This window comes from Opisthocomus hoazin, chromosome 11 (assembly GCF_030867145.1).
Source record: "Opisthocomus hoazin isolate bOpiHoa1 chromosome 11, bOpiHoa1.hap1, whole genome shotgun sequence".
NCBI lineage: Eukaryota > Metazoa > Chordata > Aves > Opisthocomiformes > Opisthocomidae > Opisthocomus > Opisthocomus hoazin.
The window spans coordinates 1,980,370-1,999,693 of NC_134424.1; the positions used below are offsets into that span (position 1 = coordinate 1,980,370).

At 60.7% G+C, this 19,324-nt stretch overlaps 1 protein-coding gene and 1 long non-coding RNA gene across 2 annotated transcripts; one reads left to right on the forward strand and one right to left on the reverse strand.

Moving 5' to 3' along the window:
* Positions 1-10,589: 10,589 nt before the first annotated feature.
* Positions 10,590-12,275, forward strand: LOC142362729 (uncharacterized). The gene is made up of 3 exons (XR_012765251.1): positions 10,590-10,759; positions 10,956-11,171; positions 12,065-12,275. It is a non-coding gene; the product is annotated as an uncharacterized LOC142362729 (long non-coding RNA).
* A 1,368-nt stretch (positions 12,276-13,643) lies between these two features.
* On the reverse strand, positions 13,644-18,196 carry BHLHE40 (basic helix-loop-helix family member e40). The gene is made up of 5 exons (XM_075432829.1): positions 18,023-18,196; positions 17,850-17,919; positions 17,630-17,737; positions 17,218-17,341; positions 13,644-16,257 (listed from the first exon to the last, which is right to left on the reverse strand). Exons 1-5 carry the CDS (start codon positions 18,100-18,102, stop codon positions 15,398-15,400), a joined length of 1,242 nt encoding a protein of 413 aa, XP_075288944.1. The 5' UTR covers positions 18,103-18,196; the 3' UTR covers positions 13,644-15,397.
* Between the last annotated feature and the right edge of the window lie 1,128 nt (positions 18,197-19,324).

Below are 19,324 nucleotides of genomic sequence, written 5' to 3' on the forward strand. Positions count from 1 at the left end.
CGCGCGGAGCGGAGAGCAGCCTTCCCGGGATCGAGCGTCGCAGCCTGGAATAGCGATGGGCCACGTCCTATTTCTCAGGAGGGAGGAAGGAAGGAAGGACACGTGAAAAGAAAAATAGCAGTAAATGATCCCGCTTCGTCATTTTTTTTTTTTTTCCTGTAACCCTTCTGGCCTTACAAACAGGAACTTCATTTTAAACTAAAAATAAAGCACGATGCCTGTTTCGCGGTTGCAGATGGGTGTTTCCAACTGCGCTGCTCCGTTTCAGCCCCTTGCTGCGTGCAGCCTGAGCAGGGCACGGCAGGAAAGTGCCTCGCTTTGCGTTTGCTATATTTACATACCGTCCGCGATCAGGAGAACAGGGTGTCCCAGGGGACCTGAAACGGGATACACCGAGCTCTCCACCTCCCCGGCAGCTCAGCCGCTGCGGGCCAGGTCCCTACGACTGATGCTGTTTGCTCGTCTGCCCGTGGCCCCGGTGCCGCCGGCAGTGCCCGGCCGTGCTGTCCATCCCCAGCCCCGCTGGCACGCGGGCCGAGCCGCCCTGGCATCCCCAGCCTTCCTCCAGCCCCATCCGACACGTGTGGCTGGGGCAGAGGAGAGCTGCGGGGGGAGGAAGAGTGGGAAGCTCCTGTTTCTCTTTCTGCCACACTTTTTTTCGCAAGGGCAGAGGAGAATAGTTCTGCCTTCACCAAAATCAGGTCTGTATTTTTCTCTGCGCTTTGTTTTTCATTTCCAGTGGTGCCCAGCGACAGGACAAGGGGCAACGGGCACAAACTGAAGCAGAGGAAGCTCCAGCTGAACATGAGGAAGAACTTCTTCCCTCTGAGGGTGACGGAGCCCTGGCCCAGGCTGCCCAGGGAGGCTGTGGAGTCTCCTTCTCTGGAGATATTCAAGACCTGCCTGGACAAGCTCCTCTACAGCCTGCTCTGGGTGACCCTGCTTCAGCAGGGGGTTGGGCTGGGTGACCCACAGAGGTCCCTGCCAACCCCAACCATTCTGTGATTCTGTAAACCTCCAGCAGGCATCGGGAGCGGTTCAGTACGGAGCGATGGAGCACAAGCAAGGCGTTTCCCGGGCGGAGCGGTGCCGGGCTGCGAGCAGCACCCCCTGCACAGCTCCCCACGGAGAGCTCGCAGGGGTGCAGAGTGCGGCGTCGGAGAGGGCGGGTGGGCAGACGGAGGGGGCCGATGCCCAGCTCTCTGCTGGGTGAGGGGACACCCAGCATTACGGACCCCGCCAGGCAAAAGGCCGTGTCCCTCAGGAGCAGGCTGCACGCCCTGCCCGCCGTGCCACCCTGGGTTTAAATGCCGTTCTCACACGCTGGGCGTAGCTGCCCGGCATTGTGCCTTCTGTACCTCGCTCCACCTTGATTTCAAACCGCTTCGGCTTGCGCTTGGGAGTGGTTTCCAAGCATTCAGCTCACCCGTATCTTATCCACACTGGTTTCCTTTATGAGCTGCACCCACTACAGGTCCAGAGCTTTAAATGCAAACCCAAACAAATATGTGGTAGTGCTTCCCATTCCCACTGGGCTGGCCTGGAGTGGGAGTGGAGTGAGTCAGGAGTGCCGTAAAGGAAAGTGAAATAGATCCACCCTGAGCAGCCGATAGGATCAGGGCAGATTAGTAGCCTTGGATCAGATTCAAGGGTCAGCATAAATCTTTAATCTTTGCAAAGTCCTAGAGACTCCCTCCCCTGCACTCTGTCTCACATGCATACACACCAGGCATGACTAAACAGCTCTCTGCGGGGATGGCAGACACTTCAGAAACTCCCAGCTGGTTTTGGTTTGCAAAATAAAACAATAAAGCTGCTCTCTGTTCTGTAAACGTGAGAACTTCCCTAGGCAGGCGGATCGCGACTGATGCAAGCCCCGCTCTCGAGACGCTGCCCGGGGACCGGTGTCCCACTGCGGCCACCACCCCCGCCAGCGCCCAGGGGCTCTTTGCGATGGAGCCGCTCCATAGAATCAGAGAATCATAGGTTGGAAAAGACCTCTAAGATCATCGAGCCCAACCATGCACCCAACACCCCCATTCCTACTAAACCATATCCTGAAGTGCCACATCTACACGTTTTTACATGTATGTCACTATTTTAGTGAGATTGGACAATATACAAGGGTAATCTATCACACACCGAAGTTCTGGGTTCATTTTTTTTTTCTCTTTCAGGGGTCAGTTGCTCACACAGTGGCTGTCAATTAAAAAAGCCTTTGCTACGTTACTATGAACAAAACTTTCATGTAATCACAGCGGTTTCTTTAGTGGTAGTAGAAGAAAGATCTGAAATGGAAGAATTCATTGTCTGAAATTTAATTTGAAGTGTTCAGAAGTGAACGTTGCAAAAGCTGCTGAGAAGATCTGAACTCTCAGACCGGAGTTAACCAGGAATGATGCTATCCAGTCTGCTCCCATCTCACGGCCGGACTGTAAAACGCTCGCGTGCTTAATAGAGTCGGGTGAGAGCTAAATGCAGCCCCCACGTTGCGTCGTGCTAGGTCCCGACAACACGATCCGCCAGGACGTCATTACTTCTTACTCCTCTCGGTTTGCTCCCCGCTGACGCCGCGCTCAGCGGACGTAATCTGGATCATTCCCAGGTTTCACGTGGAGCTGCAAGTGGTTCGCTCGGGGCAGTCGGGGTGGGGGCAATCCCACGGGGATGCGCGGGGCTCCGTGGGGAGCGGAGGGGCTGGAGGGGAGGCACGTGCCAGGTTTGCACCCAACTGATGCTCTAAGGGAAAAGAAATTTTTTTAAAAAAAAAAAAAAGAGCAAAAAGCCCTGGCCTAGTTTTTGTTTCACTGCGCTGCGCTCAGGCTCGAAGGATGTGGTTTGGTGGTCAGCACGTAAGAAGGCACATGAAAAAAAAAAAAAAAAATTCCTTTGATTTAATCCAGAGCGGGTCTGTGCGTGCTCTTCCTGTGGCCATTGGGAAATCACACGAGGGAAAACCCGGCCCACGCTGCCTGCGGCAGGGCGCTGAGGGAGGTGGCACCAGTCCCGTGGTGGCCCCGTCCTGCTCGGTGGGGTGCTACATCTAGCTCTGGAGCCCTCAGCACAAGAAGGACGTGGAACTGTTGGAGCAGGTCCAAAGGAGGGCTACAAAAATGATCTGAGGGCTGGAGCACCTCTCCTGTGAGGACAGGCTGAGAGAGTTGGGCTTGTTCAGCCTGGAGAAGAGAAGGATGCGGGGAGACCTGATTGCAGCCTTCCAGTACTTAAAGGGAGCCTGTAGGAAAGATGGGGACAATCTTTTTAGTAGAGACAGCGGTGACAGGACCAGGGGTAATGGTTTTAAACTAAAACAGGGTAGGTTTAGGCTGGATATAAGGAAGAAATTCTTTACAATGAGGGTGGTGAAACACTGGAATGGGTTGCCCAGAGAGGTGGTGGAGGCCCCATCCCTGGAAACACTCAAGACCAGGTTGGACGGGGCTCTGAGCACCCTGATCCAGTTAGCGGTGTCCCTGCTCGCTGCGGGGGGGTTGGACTAGATGGGCTCTGAGGGTCCCTTCCGACCCAAAACTTTCTATGATTCTATGATTCTGTGATTCTACATCCCCCTGAGCGAGGACCTCAGCCCCAGCAAGGCTCCAGGACGTCCATCTCCTCACCACGCTGCAGGCTCCAGCTCCAGTTTTCTTAGCAGGTTTCTAACAACTCAAGTCCTTCTCGCCGCCGCTCCGTGCGCATTGGGCCAGACCAGTCCTGTATAAGTGAATATTTACATATTCCCATAAACATTTTTAATGGGAGATTGCCCAATGCATCTCATATAAACGGAAAGCACGAGCAGCTGGCCGAGGGGGCCTGGCAGTGCTGCCGATGGTGGATGGGTCGGTGCTGCGGCACAGGAATCCGTTTCAGGAATCCCTTGACTCACCTTCCGAGCAGCTCCGGGATCAGCACCGAGATCTCGCTCTTGCCGGTCTCCTTCAAAACACCTCCGCCTCGCTCCTGGGTTCCAAAAGCTCCTGTTGACCTCAGGTGCCCAGGTGTTTGCTGGAGCTGGAGAACCCCTCGGTGGTTAATGGCTCAGCAGCACGCAGCAGCCGGGGCTCGGGCTCGGCACACGGCTTTGGTGCCGGCTGCCCAGCTGACCAGTGCACCCCGTGAGCCCCGGCATGATCGCTTGCTGCGGGCGCTGGGGACGAGCTGCTGCCCTGGGGACCAAGCCTCCGCCGCCCGCTGTCCCTCACCCGGGGCGAGCTCCTGCCCGGCTCTGCCACCCTCAGCCGGCAGCTCCGGTTTGCTGTCCCAGGCCTGCGGGGACACAGCGACAGCTCAGCGTGCTCCGAAGCACAGAAAACCCGTCCTCGGGCTCGCGTACCCCACCGAGGCATCGGCGGGCACATCAGCGTCCGGGGATGTCACCCAGCGCCGCAGTGCCGGGCTGCTCTGTTACTATGGGGACGGCAGGAATAAATGAAGAAAAATCCCTGCCAGCTTCTCTCCGAGGGCAGCAGCGGGGTTCGCTGGGGGGCCACAACCTGCCCCTGCTGCCCAGCTCCGTGGCTGCCCACCCCCTGCGACACCCAGCTCCTTTTCCCACCCTGCGAGGACGACAGCTCAGAGCTTTACACGCAGCTGCGGTTACGCAGCGTGCCCGCCGCGCTGCCCGGCCACGCCGGGAGCATCCCTCGGGGTCCCTGTGCCGGGCGAGGGTCCCCACGCCGGGCACATGGGCAGTGGGCAGAGCGTGGCGGGCCACACGTGGCAACCGTGCCAGCGCCCAGCGGGTTTGCACGTGGGAGCGGGCTGAGTCAGGCGCTGCACGCTTATTCATTCGGCTGCGGGAGAGGCTGAATTCTCCGCGACCTTTGGACACTCACTGAAACCGTGGAAAGGGTGAGAGGCAGCCAGCGGGCAGGGAAAAGCTGCGTGAGGTGGCAGCCGACCGCTGCCGGCCCGGGGTGGTCCCCGAGCTGGGGCGAGCGCCCGGTGCGTGGCGCGGGGTGAGGGGCTGGCCGCCGTCCTCGGGACTTTTGTGCCCCAAAACCGAGCGGTGCGGCTCGCGGGACCCCTCCGTGCCGGCGGTCACAGAATCACAGAATCACAGAATCACAGAATAGTAGGGGTTGGAAGGGACCTCTGTGGGTCATCTAGTCCAACCCCCCTGCCGAAGCAGGGTCACCAGGTCGCTTACCTGGGGCAAACCCCTGCCGTGGTCTGCGAGACCAAAAGCCGGGCTCAGCCCCCCCCAAGGTGACCCCCAACGCGGGGTCTTCAGAGGCTCCTGCATGCCTGGACCTGCCTTTGCTCATCAGACGCTGCCGTCCAGCCGAACTGGACAGAGATGCTCCAGTCCCGAGGAGAGACCGAGAGCAGCGGCCATGCGGCGGGGAGGGAGCCATGGCGGCACAGCCGTGGCCGGTGATGGCTTTCCCGAGGGCATCGCCTCAGAGAGCGGCTCTTCGGAGTCGCGGTGATTCAAGGGGAAAGCTCTGCAACAGTCATTCTGGGAAGTTTCCATTTGAATTGCTGCAAAGAGCAGTTTTTCCATGATAAACAGATTGCTTCAGCTCCCCGGCAGCGCTGGGGGGGGGGTCACTGGCACCCCTTCTCCCCGCAGCCCTTCCTGCACAGGGCCCTGAGTCACCCTCCACCCAAAGGCTCGGCCGCTGGGGCCGGGCAGGACATGGCCCCGTGGGACCCGCAGCCGCCCCAGCAGCCCTCCCACACCCCGAGGGGAATTCAGCCCCGGAGCAGCCGGTACCGCTTTGAGGTCAAACGCTTGTTTGAAACCAAGAACCAGAGAAAAAAAAACCCTCCCCAACCGACTCCTGACCGGCGTGCGCAGAGCCAGGGCCCTCTCCGAGGCTCCCGGGGCGTGCTCGGGCTGTGTCGTTCGTCAGCCGGGGCTCCGGCGTTCTGGAGTGGTCACAGAATCACAGAATCACAGAGTCATAGGATACCAGCATGGTCGGGGTTGGCAGGGACCTCTGGGGTCACCCAGCCCAACCCCCTGCCCAAGCAGGGTCACCCAGAGCAGGCTGCACAGCACCTTGTCCAGGCGGGGCTGGAATATCTCCAGAGAAGGAGACTCCACAGCCTCCCTGGGCAGCCTGGGCCAGGGCTCCGTCACCCTCAGAGGGAAGAAGTTCTTCCTTGGGTTCAGCTGGAGCTTCCTCTGCTTCAGTTTGTGCCCATTGCCCCTTGTCCTGTCGCTGGGCACCACTGGAAAGAGTCTGGCCCCATCCTCCTGACCCCCACCCTGCAGATATTTATGGGCATTTCTAAGGTCCCCTCGCAGCCTTCTCTTCTCCAGGCTGAACAAGCCCAGGTCCCTCAGCCTCTCCTCGTAGGAAAGGCTCAAAGTTGAACGCTGTGACTGTACGGGCAGCAGTGCCGGGCATCCCTGCCTCCCCGTCCCACGTCCCCACTTCCCCTGGGTACGCTCCTTCGGAGGGGCTGCCCAGCACCTCGCGTTTAACCCGCACCCCCAGAGCAGCCACCATGGAGGAAACCCCTCTCATCCCCTCCCTGGGTAGTCACCGAAACCAGGTCGGGCACCTCGCGTCCCGACCAGCTCCAAGGCAAGCATCCACGCAGCAGAGGTGGGTGAGGGATTGGAATCCCGCTCCCCGCACCTCTGTCATCGTGTGGAATAACGCATCGGATGGAGTGGAATCTGGAGCCGTCCCAGCCCTCACCGGAGGCAGCGACAGATTCCCACCGGCTGCAACGGGAGCGGGACCGAGCCGGGGGTTTTAATCGGCACGGTCCCAGCGGCAGTGACTGGGACCCCAGTCGAGCCCCGGCGTCACCCACGCAGCGTAACGCAGCTGGAACACGTTCGAGTGGGGTTGCCTGAGCCCGTCGGTCACGTTTCCCCTCAAACCGCTCCGGTTCCACAACGACACGTGCTAATACCATGAGATAATCATCAGCCACTGCTTCCACTGGGGATGAAACGTTACCCCCGCTGCGCGCCCATCGATGGCTGAGGCACAACTCCGCCGGCGGGTTCCCGAAGCCCCGCTGCGGCGGGAGCAGAGCGCCGGGAAGGGCCCTGAGCATGGCCATAACCTTATTAATGATTCAGCGTCAGGAATAGAAATAAGAGTTAAATCTTCCGTAAGCTGCTCAGCCCCGCGTTCGTGTTGCAGACATCCTCAGGCAAAAGTGCAAATACGAACTCGGTGCGTACCCCGTGACAAGGAGAAGTCGTATTTCAGGCCGAACTGTTTGCATATTCATCAGTCCTTCCAAAGCCTGATCCGTCTTTGCCTTTTTTCTAGCTGCCGCAGAAAGGAGGCACGCGGCGAGGCTGCCGGGAGAGCCCGGGACGGGGGAAGAGCGCGCTGCGCTGCTTCCAGCCGCTCCACGGAAAGGCAGAGCTGTCTCACAGAGAGAAAACTGATTCTCCCTCCTCGTGCGGCAGCGCTGGCGACGACAAACCGCTGCCACCGTTTTTTGGCCCTGCTCGGAAAACAACGAAGCAGCGTCCAGCCCTGGGTAGCGGACTGAAAAGCAGAGGTCGGGAGGGCGGATAAAGCGACCTCGGGGGACAAGCCCAAGGCTGCACGTGGCTGACCCAGCTCTTCCCCGGCCGTTGTTTTTGTCCCCCCCAGAGCGGGGTTCCCCGGCCGCAGCGCGGAGGCAGATGGAGACGCACGGGCGCGGGGCAGCGCGGAGCCGGCCGAGGGGCCAGCGTCCTGCCGCAGACACCCACCTGCCTTAGCCAGAGCTGCCTTAACCCAGCCTGCATTAACCCAGCCTGCCTTAACCAGAGCTGCCTTAACCCAGCCTGCCTTAACCCAGCCTGCCTTAACCAGAGCTGCCTTAACCCAGCCTGCATTAACCAGGCCTGCCTTAACCCAGCCTGCATTAACCAGAGCTGCCTTAACCCAGCCTGCATTAACCAGGCCTGCCTTAACCCAGCCTGCATTAACCAGAGCTGCCTTCACCAGTGCTGCCTTAGCCAGAGCTGCCTTAACCCAGCCTACCTTAACCCAGCCTGCCTTAACCCAGCCTGCCTTAACCCAGCCTGCCTTAACCAGACCTGCCTTAACCCAGCCTGCCTTAACCCAGCCTGCCTTAACCAGACCTGCCTTAACCCAGCCTGCCTTAACCCAGCCTGCCTTAACCCAGCCTGCCTTAACCAGATCTGCCTTAACCCAGCCTGCCTTAACCAGACCTGCCTTAACCCAGCCTGCCTTAACCCAGCCTGCCTTAACCAGAGCTGCCTTAACCCAGCCTGCCTTAACCAGACCTGCCTTAACCCAGCCTGCCTTCACCAGCACTGCCTTCGCCCAAGTTGCTTTCTCCCGAGCTGCCTTCGCCCGCCACGCCGCAGGCTGCCAGCAGCCCGGGCCCCGGGCACGCCTGTGGCTCCGTGTGGATGTGACGAGCCGGGTACGGCGATGCCGGGAGCACCCATCCCGGGACAGACCCTGTCCAGGTCCCGTTTTCCTGAGGGCAGCAGGAGACAGGGATCTGCCTTTTCAGGGGTTCTGCAGCTTTGCCCTCTGGCAAGCCAGCCCCGCAGCCCTCTGCTTCCCGGCTGCGCGGCGTGACCCAGCCTTCCCCCTCCGGCAGCCCTTAACGGGGCACACGCGGTGAGGGGCCCTTCCCAGCCAGAGCTTCCCAGTTTGGCTGTGTCTGAAGGCACTGGGCGTAATGGCAGCAGCCGGCTCCACGGAGTGACGTGCCCGGAGCAAAAACACACCCAGGAGAAAGAGAACTGTGCGAGAAATAAATATTTCAAGACGGCGGGTAGAAGTATTACCCTCCACTTCTTAAAACCCCTGTGTGGGGTTGCAGACACCCATCACGTCGCACCCACCACTTCCAGCGGGGCCGAGGCGCTGCTCGCCCGGCCACCGAGCCCACGGCGCTAACGGACGCGCTCGATGCAGGGGCCAATTAGCAGTGTCTACCTGGCCGGCTGCCGCGGCGTGTGGGTATTCCTGGGGTGCCATGGAGCGCCCGGGGCAGGGCGGCGGGGAAGCTCTGCAGGGTGAGAGCCGTGAGAGCCGCACCGCCCAGCGCCAGGGTGACAGAACGCGGACATCCCGTGTCACGAGGCGAGGGGCAGCGTCGCCGGCCCTGCTGTCTGTGGCTACGTGACCTGAACCTGGCGGAGAGATTTGCCTCCGGTGCTGCGGAGCTTGGGAGCTCGTCCTGCCTGGGTCTACACCAGAAGGCTGTGCTGCCATCCAGCGAGACCTGGACAGGCTGGAGAGTTGGGCAGAGAGGAACCTGATGAGGTTCAACAAGGGCAAGGGCAGGGTCCTGCACCTGGGGAGGAACAACCCCAGGCACCAGGACAGGCTGGGACGGACCTGCTGGAGAGCAGCTCTGCGGAGAGGGACTGGGAGTGCTGGGGTACGACAGGGTGACCATGAGCCAGCAGCGTGCCCTGGCTGCCAAGAAGGCCAATGGGATCCTGGGGTGCATCAAGAGGAGTGTGGCCAGTAGGTCAAAGGAGGTTCTCCTGCCCCTCTACACTGCCCTGGTGAGGCCCCATCTGCAGTGCTGTGTCCAGTGCTGGGCTCCCCAGTTCAAGAAAGATGAGGAGCTACTGGAGAGAGTCCAGCGGAGGGCTACGAGGATGAGGAGGGGACTGGAGCATCTCTCCCACGAGGAAGGGCTGAGGGAGCTGGGCTTGTTCAGCCTGGAGAAGAGAAGGCTGAGAGGGGCCTAATAAATGCTTACAAATATCTGCAGGGTGGGTGTCAGGAGGACGGGGCCAGACTCTTTCCAGTGGTGCCCAGTGACAGGACAAGGGGCAATGGGCACAAACTGAAGCCGAGGAAGATCCAGCTGAGCATGAGGAAGAACTTCTTCCCTCTGAGGGTGCCGGAGCCTTGGCCCAGGCTGCCCAGGGAGGCTGTGGAGTCTCCTTCTCTGGAGATATTCCAGCCCCGCCAGGACACGGTGCTGTGCAGCCTGCTGTAGGTGACCCTGCTTGGGCAGGGGGTTGGGCTGGGTGACCCACAGAGGTCCCTGACAGCCCCTGCCATGCTGGGATTCTGGGATTCTGGGATTCCTGACCCTCTCCTTCCATCCCGAGCATCACACCAGACGTCCGAAGGGAAAGAAGACTTGCTCAAGACCTGCTGCTTTTTCCACGACGAAGCAGCTAAGGCAGAAGCAGCAGCAATTATCTGGTTCAGCCTGGCGCTGCTGGCCTGGAACATGCCATGACAACGTGTTTCTGGTTTCAAAGCCTCTTTTGTACTAGGACACAGTTCAAGGGATCTTGCAATGCCTGCATTTGTAAACACGCGGCGCTTGCAGCGACACGCTCCGCGGACGGGAGCCAGGGCCGAGCAGAAGGGCCCTGCTCCCCGCGTCACGGCCGGGGGGAGCGCTCCCCCTCGGCTCCCCCGGCCCCGACGTGCTGATTCAGGGACTCGGGAGCCCTGGGGCTGCTTAACCACGCGTGGTCCTCCAAAGGCACGGCACGTTCAGAAGGAATGGAGTCCTGGAAAAGCAGGAGAGGGAAAAAAAAAAAATAATAAATAAATAAAAGGGGGGGGAAAAAAAAAATCACAGCAAAAAATGTGCGTCACTGCAGATTATTTTAGGCCCTGGTCCATGCATAATGCAAATAAGCAGCTCCCGGGGTAGCTGCCTGTAAAAGCCATCCCGTCCCGCAGCGCTCGGCTGCAGGAGCTTTCCAAACAGGTGGGGAAAAGCCGTAAGGACGTGTCCGCGTGTCCCGGCCGGGGTCAGCCAGGGCCCTCGCCATCAGGGAGCCTCTCACCCTACCTCCGCAGGGCCGGGACGGAACGGGACCGGGACGGTAAAAAAACTCAAGAGCGTTGCTTTCCTTTTGAGGCAATCGTGCGCTCGCACGAACCCCGCCGCGCTCAGCATCTCCCCGCTCGCCTGCGAGCCGCTCCGGGCCGGGCTGCCTCCCCGCACGCACTTTTCACGCGCGCTGGCTTGGTTTTTGGCTTTTTCTGAAAATCGTTGTCTCCTCTTTGCCTCGCTTCAAGGAGTCGCTCGGGAAGCCCTATTTATGGGTTGAAATGCTGCTGAAAGAGTTATTGCCATGTTATTCAGCTGCCGTGCCAAGCCTGCGTGGGGATCGGGTTTCTGCTGAAAGGGTGCCAGGCACGTCTTTTTCCAGGAACCAGCAGCCGTATTTAGCCTCCGGCTGCACATGAAAGACTGCAGTCGGAAACGTGACATTGTGTCAACATTTGAGGCAGGTCAGAGCTGGGTGAGACCATGAAAACAAGTCCGGGGAACTCAGCAGTCCCCGCCGGCGCGGCACGGGCTGCCGTGACCTGGCGCCATGCCGGGGCTCGGCCCCTCCGTCGCCTTCCTCCCGCGGCCGCCCGCGTGGCCCCGCTCCTCTCCGCGGCGGTGGGGTGGGATGGGGTGGGGTGGGGTGGGATGGGACGAGATGGGATGGGGTGGGATGGGATGGGGTAGGGTGGGGTGGGACGGGATGGGATGGGATGGGATGGGATGGGATGGGATGGGACGTGATGGGGTGGGATGGGGTGGGATGGGATGAGATGGGATGGGATGGGATGGGATGGGATGGGATGGGATGGGATGGGATGGGATGGGACGTGATGGGGTGGGATGGGGTGGGATGGGATGAGATGGGATGGGATGGGATGGGATGGGATGGGATGGGATGGGATGGGATGGGATGGGGTGGGATGAGGTGGGATGGGATGTGATGGGATGGGATGGGATGGGATGGGGTGGGATGGGATGGGATGGGATGGGATGGGATGGGATGGGATGGGGTGGGATGGGGTGGGACGGGACAGGATGGGGTGGGATGAGGTGGGATGGGATGGGATGGGACGGGATGGGATGGGACGGGACGGGATGGGATGGAATGGGATGGGGTGGTGGCAAGCAGGGCAGCGCGGGGCCCAGCATCTCCCATGCCACGCTGCCGGCCGGCGACGACTGGGGACCACCGGACCCCTCTCCGCCCCGGAGAGCTCACCTACCCCGCTGGAGCCCGGCCAGCACTGCCGAGAAAATCCCCGGCCCGTAATTAGCCTTCGCTTCCTGCATTAACTTCATCTCTTCCACTTTTTTTCCCCGCAATTTTATTTTTCTCCCCTCCGTGGCTGAGGCTCTGGAGCTGCCGTGAGTCCTCCCACCGTACGACAAGGTGGGTCAGAAGACGGGGGCCGAGGGGGAGCGGGAGCCGTGGAAACGAGCCAGAGATGCCGCCGTTAACGAGGCTGCAGACGCTGCTGCGCTGAGCACCAAATGCCGTCTCCAAAGCGGGGTGACTTACGGCGAGATCAATATTGAGCCCTAATTAAAACAAACACAACATAAACATCAGGCGGTATGGAGGCCCCGGATAATTAACACGGCAGCCCTGTGTTTTGGTCTGGCATCACTTCAGCCAACGTTCCTCTCAGCTGAGGCTGACCGCGGTCGCAGAGCAGCCCCCGGGCCCCTGCGTCTCCTCCAGCGGGGTCCCGGCGATGCTGCGGCCCGGGGCCCAGCAGCGCTGTCCCTCTCGGGCGTCTGACCCCTCACCACGTGCTGTCACTCGTCTGCACGGTGAAAAGCTGAAATCTCCCCCCGAAGCGCCCGTGCCCCGCGCACGTGTAGGCAGCGCTGCCGGGAAAGCGAATCCTCCCGCCCGTCCCAGACCCTCCGCTTCGCCCATCTGGGGCCGTTGGGGAGAGGTCTGGGGTCTCTTCTGGGTTACACGCCCTCGTGCCCCATCACACGCCCTCGTGCCCTGTCACATGCCCTTGTGCCCCCTTGCACACCTTCATGCCCCCCATCACACGCCCTCATGCCCTGTCCCATGCCCTTGTGCCCTGTTGCACACCCCTTGTGCCCCCTCGCATCCCCTTGTGCCCCCTCACACACCTCCTTTGCCCCCTTGCACACCCCTTGTGCCCCGTCACATGCCCTCGTGCCCCGTTACACACCCCTTGTGCCCTGTTGCACACCCTCATGCCCTGTTACACGCCCTCGTGCCCCGTTACATGCCCCTTCTGCCCCCTTGCCCACCCCTTGTGCCCCGTCACATGCCCTCGTGCCCTGTTGCACACCCCTTGTGCCCTGTTGCACACCCTCATGCCCTGTTACACCCCCTTCTGCCCCCTTGCCCACCCCTTGTGCCCCATCACATGCCCTCGTGCCCTGTTGCACACCCCTTGTGCCCTGTTGCACACCCTCATGCCCCGTTACACGCCCCTTCTGCCCCCTCGCACACCTCCTGTGCCCCGTCGCACGCCCTCATGCCCCTCGGCCTCGAGGGGAGGCAGCGGCTTCCCGAGGCTGCAGCATGCTGGCAAAGCGAAGGCCCTGTTCTTAAAAAGCCCATTTTGCCTCCAGACGGATCCCCCACAGAGAGGGGCTGCTGCCTCCTCCTCCTCCTCCTCCTCCTCCTCCTCCCTGCTGTGCTTGGGGCAGACGAGGCACAAAGCCAGGCCCAGGGAGCACTCAGGGCAATGAGGAGCAAGCAGAAGAGCCAGCCAGGCTCTGCTGGCACCTCACGTGGCTCCGGGAGCAGAAGCAGCCCCGCAGGTGCCAAGGGAGTTCAATAAATACCCCTGGGGACACGGGTGGCGGGGGCACGGAGGGCGCGGGAGCTGCCCGGGGAGCTCCCGCTCGCCCTCGGCTGCCGCATCGGGCCCTACCAAACGACCCTGCTCAAATATTGACAAGCACACGAGGCAAACCCTTATCTTCCACAGGAAAAGAATTATTTTATTAAGTATTTTTAAACAACTACTTAACATTTACTCAAGATAAAAATATGTACAATATCCCACCTTGAAGAAGGCTCCAAAATATAAACACTGTACCTCTCCCTAGAGAAAAACAAAAAATTCTCTTCAAAAAAAAAAAGACAACCCAGAAACAAGAATACATTCATATTTCTCACTTCTTTATGCTCAAGTAGTTATACAAATAATAGACATCTGAAACGCTTTACCTTTAATATATTTATATAATATATATATTTATAACAGGATTTTACAAATAAAGGCAACAACTGTATACCAAAAGAACAAAAATCAACAACGAAATAAACGTTAGAACACAATCTGCAATCAGGCATAGTGCATCTCAACAGCTGGTGCAACGGGAGGGCGAGAGGGGAATCCATACAAGAGGCTTTCCGGACACGAGGTCGCAAAACCAGCAAGGAAGGAAAAAAAAAAAAACAAAACAAAAACCCAAAAACAAACCCCAAACCACCAGCACTGCATTTTGCAGTCAAGTTTTTCGTGGTGGTTTTATTCTTTTTTTTTTTTTTTAAATAAGAACCAAGCCAAACTGGACAGGATGCTCCTCTGCGGAGAAGGACCTCCGCAGGTCTAGGATTTCATGGGACGAGTGTCCCAGCCCTAACCCTCGTTCTTTAACCCCGCAACGCGGGCCAGGGCTCGCCAAGGAGACCGAGGAACTCGGATGCTCGGACCCCACCGGGACCAGACTCCTCTGAAAATCCCGGCCTTTTCATTTCTCAAAGGCACTGACAGGGGCGCATTCGGCGGGCACCGTGCTGCCGACTTCGGCCACATCGCTCCCTCCGCCGCGCGGCTCCGGGCTCGCCCCGGTCGGGCAGCAGCCACCCGCCGGCTGGGCCCCCGCCGACGGGACTCATAAAACCATTTGCCATTTCCAGTAGACCAGACCCGGCGAAACTGTACAGCAGCAGCGAGAGAGGGGCCTGGAGTCAGGTGCAAGAAGCAAAGTGATCCTCGGGGGATTTTCTCCCCTACCCAGCCCAAACTAGCAGCTCAAATGACAGGAAGGGGCGCGTGTTAATTTACTTATTAGATGTACGTCATGTAAAGCTTCCAAGCAGCATCTAAGTTTTACTTCTTAAAAAAACCAAATATATATTTTATATATATATATATATATCAGCAAAGGTGTGGAGAGAAACCCGTCTTAAGTCTACCTGACTGTGCGTGACCAAGCGGTGACCGCTGCTCCGCTCCTCCTCCGCGCTCGGTGGCACGGCCACCGCACGGCCCCGGTGCCGCAGACCACCCCGCCAGCTCAGCTCAGCCCGCCGGCCGCGGGGCCGCCGCCTCAGAAGCCCTTATCAGAAGTACCGTGGGTTTATATTCACAGACCCTAAAACCAAGTCTGCCTAATGGAATATTTTTTTCACAGCTTTGCAATACCGTCGCAGCTGACCGAGTCAACCGTTGCTTTGTCGACGCGGAGAAGAGGGAAGAAGGTAAGGGGTAAAGCTCAAAATCCTTTTTCAACTTTTGGAAGTAGTTCTGCATCGCTAACTTGGGCGCATCCTTCATCCTCCTCCGAGCTACCTGACAAGTCAGAGAACAGGGGATTTCGCTTCCTACGCGCAGTGAACCTTGTCCCCACACCTCAGTCCAGCCAATATATAAAAGTGAAAGTCTCAAACTAAAAAAAAGAAAAAAAAAAAGGGGGAAAAAAAAAAGTCACACTGCACTTAGTCTTTGGTTTCCAAGTTCAAAGGAGGGATCTGCTTCAAAGCTTGAAGCAGAGCTGAGGAGTCGATGGGGGAATGGGCCGGTACGGGAGAAGGGAGTCTCTGGGGCATCAGCAGAGGCGGGGAGATTTTGTCGGGGTTCATGAACCCCGTCAGCGCCGCGGCAGAGGCTGGCAGGCTGGGGTACAGCACGGGGACGGACGCCGGGTACCAGCACTTCTCCAGCATGGGCAGGTAGGCTGTTGCGGACGGCGGGATCAGGTAGAAAGGCAGGCACAGGGGCGGCTGGTGAGCGTGGGGGCCCAGGAAGCCGCCGGACGAGCCCATCACGTCGCTGCCAAACGGGCCCTCGTCCTCCGGCGACTCCAGCCTGCTCCTTTTGGCCGGCGGGTCCTCAGTCTCTTGCTTAATCGAGCTTATTCTCTCCTGGACAGCGTACTTGAGTTCGGTATCCTTTTTGAAATACTGCTGTTCGGATTTGGAGTCGCTTTTCTCCAGCTCCCCCCCGTACCCGCTGTCCGTGTCCGTGTCGCTGCCGCTCTGCTCCCCGCTGGAGTGAGCGAATGTCCTCTGGATGACGGGCACGCAGTTCTTCCCGTGCCCCTCCGCCGCTTTGGTCAAGGAGACGGGCTTCTCCTTCAAGTCCACCATTTTAGGAGGGATGTCTCCGGCCTTGCGGCCGGCTCCGCCCTGGAGCACCTCGGAGGCCATTCGGTGCAGGTGGCCGGCCAGCTGTGAGGACTTCAGGTCCTTGCCGTTCTCGTGCTTGGCCAGGTATTGCAGCATCTCCTTGGCACACATCTGGAAACCGGATCGGAACATTTCCTGGCTGGAATCGAGGTTTCTTGACGACAGGTCACCTGAGGAAACGTTAACAGAGAGGAATTAAAAATTAACGGCGTGCTAAATAGCTCCATTACCATCTCCGAGGCGGGCTGGGGGCGATACTGAACTTCGGGTGACAGCACGGCCGCAGAGGTGAGCTCGATGGTCAAGCTGGATTTGGCGCACGCTCCCCCAGTTTCTACCCCAGCGCACGTTTGTGCTTGGCCATCCGCCTGCCCGCTTCCCCACAACAACTGTATTTTTATTTTTTTGTTCTGTATTCACTGTGCCACCTCCCACAGATGCCGACGCGCGGAGCGGAGCAGCGAGCCACGCCGGTGCCTGCTCCGGGGAAGACCCCGGGGAGGGAGGGACCCCCCGGGCAGAGCCCCCCCGGCAGCGCGGGCGGCTTCGCTTCAGCGCGCAGCTCGACCGCACTCCCTGCGGCTGCCGGAGCAGCGGAAGGCTCGTCAGAAAAACTCAATTTTACTTTATCAGATTCACGTGAGCGCCGCATGTGAACGCGGGAGGAGGAAGTACGGCTGCGGCACGATGAGCTGCCGCGCCGGGTCCCCGCTCTGCCTGCGGAGCACGGGCTGGCTCGCCGAGAGACACCTGGAGAAGGTGTCTGCAAATAGCAGATTTATGGGTATTTTCAGAAAAAACAAACAAACAAAACTGGGTTTGACCCAAAGCTCATGAACACGCACGGAACGATTCGAATGGCTTTGGAGAGAACCTCACGGCAAACCCAGGCTTTAAGTAAAACTGCTTAAAAGCTAATTTGATTTCAAAACAGCTGCACGGGGCACTCCGCACTGAGAAACGCTCCTTTCTCTGCGAAAGCTCACAAAGCAAAGCAGGAGAAAACGACGGCGATTAAAGGCAAGAACTCCTGCCTCCTCCCTTCCCAGGAACACAGGGTCACAACTGCATCCCAAAGCCCCCGAGAGAAAGCCCGCGCGCGTGGGTTCTCCCGCGGTGGCGACGCTCACCCGCTTGCAGACCGTTCTGCAACGCGATGATTTTCTGCTGCTGCTGCTCGATGAGGTTGGTCAGCGCTTTCACGTGCTTCAAGGTGAGCTCCAGCACCACAGCCTTCTCCAGGTGACCCAGGGTCTGGGGGGCAAAGGGACAGGTCGGCGTCGGCCGAGGGGTTGGCGGAGGGGACCGGGGAGGAGGGGTAAAGGCAGAGCCCCCGTCCCGGGGGGTGCGGGACCGTCGGTGGCCAGGCTGTGGGGAAATGGGTGAACGGGCAGGCTGCAGGGGAAGCCACCATGGGGTCCCACGGGTGTTTGCGGACCACTCGCTCAGCTTGGGGAGGATTCACCCGCACTGCTGGAAGCCCGACCCGGGTGAGGGGGGGGCTAAGGGAAGCCGAAGCCCCCGACCCCCGCCATCGCCTACCGTCAGCTTGAGGTGCTCGGGCAGCAGGTCCTTCAGCTGGGCGATGCACTCGTTGATCCGGTCTCGCCTCTTCTTCTCGATCAGCCGGTGGGGCAGCTTGTAGGTCTCCTGCGGGGCGGCAGCGGGTCAGCGCCGCCATCACCCCCCCCCACCCCCCAACCCGGGGGGGCTCCGGCTGCCATGAAGGGGTGCCCCCCAACCCCCCCCACCCCCAAGTTACCTTATTGTCCTCGCTCCTCTTTAACCCTCTCCTGGGCTTGTAAACTTGGTACATGTGCGCAAAGTCCAGCCTGCACGGGGGAGACGCGAGCAGCCAGGTTACCTCAGTCCCCCGGGGGACACCCCCATCCAGGGGACCCCCTCAGCCCCCCGAGCCCCCCGCTCGCCGCTTACCCCGGGAGGTCGCCGCCGTCCAGGGCGGGCAGCTTGCCCAGGCAGCCGGGCGGGGGCTGCGCGCCGGGGACCCGCTCCATGGCCGCGGGGAAGGAAGGGGAGGGGGGGGTGCGCGCTCAGGGCGGGCTGCTCATGCCGCGCCGCGCCGAGCCGGCTGAGGAGCGCGGGGCGGCGGCGGGCCGGGTTAAATGCGGGCGGGGGGGGGGGGGACGGGGGGGGGGACGGGAGCGACGCGCCGAACCCTGTGACTGCCGGCACGTCTGGCGGCCGGCGGCGCGGGCGGGGCCGGCCCTCACGTGAGCCTCACGTGGCGGCGGCGCGACGGGGGGAGGCGGGGCTGGGAGCGGGGGCGGTGGCAACCCCGACAACCCCCCCGGCATCGCGGTGGGACCTTCCGGTGTCCGAGAGGCGGGGGCGGGGCGCGATCCCCTCACACTGACAGCCCCCCCCATCGTGGTGGGACCCTCCGGTGCCGAAGGGCGGGAGGGGGTGCGATCCTCTCACACAGACACCCCCCCCTCCATAGCGGTGGGACCCTCCGGTGCCGAGAGGCGGGGGCGGCGGCGGCAACCCCGAATCCCCCCCCCCCCCCCATCTCGGTGGGACCCTCCGCTGCCGAGAGGCGGGGGTGGGGCCGGGGGCGGCAGCAACCTTGACCCCCCCCCGCGCCATTGCGGTGGGACCTTCCGGTGCCGAGAGGCGGGGGCGGGCCGCGATCCCCTCACACAGACACTCCCCCCCCCCCCGAGGCCGGAGCGCAGCCCCACGTCCCCTCAGAGCTCTGGGGCGGTGATGGCGCAGGGTTCTCCCCTGGAAGGGCCGCGGCCGTGGCCCCTGCCCCGGGAGCCGCGGCGGGCTCCTCGGAGGGAAGGCGGGAGCGGGGCCGCAGGATAGCGGCGGCTGGAAGGGGGCTCTGGAGGGCCTGGTCCAGCCCCCCCCACCGCACCCGCCGAGGCAGGGCCCCTGCTGAAGCCCCCGCTGTGGGTCCGCCGAGGGCGGGAGGCGTTAGGTGGGAGCAGAGAGGGGTTTTGCACGGGCAATGGGGATGGAATCCCAGCATCCCAGCATGGTCGGGGTTGGCAGGGACCTCCGTGGGTCACCCAGCCCAACCCCCTGCCCAAGCAGGGTCACCCAGAGCAGGCTGCACAGCACCGCGGCCAGGCGGGGCTGGAATATCTCCAGAGAAGGAGACTCCACAGCCTCCCTGGGCAGCCTGGGCCAGGGCTCCGTCACCCTCAGAGGGAAGAAGTTCTTCCTCGGGTTCAGCTGGAGCTTCCTCTGCTTCAGTTTGTGCCCGTTGCC

What these genes read in the sequence shown, in the direction of transcription:
- BHLHE40 (XM_075432829.1), bottom strand. Translation starts at nt 18,102, where the DNA reads ATGGAGCGGGTCCCCGGCGCGCAGCCCCCGCCCGGCTGCCTGGGCAAG. An exon ending in AGAGGAGCGAGGACAATAAG is followed by an intron (nt 17,738 to 17,849) that starts GTAACTTGGGGG and finishes GCCGCCCCGCAG; the next exon opens with GAGACCTACAAGCTGCCCCA. An exon ending in CCGAGCACCTCAAGCTGACG is followed by an intron (nt 17,342 to 17,629) that starts GTAGGCGATGGC and finishes TTTGCCCCCCAG; the next exon opens with ACCCTGGGTCACCTGGAGAA.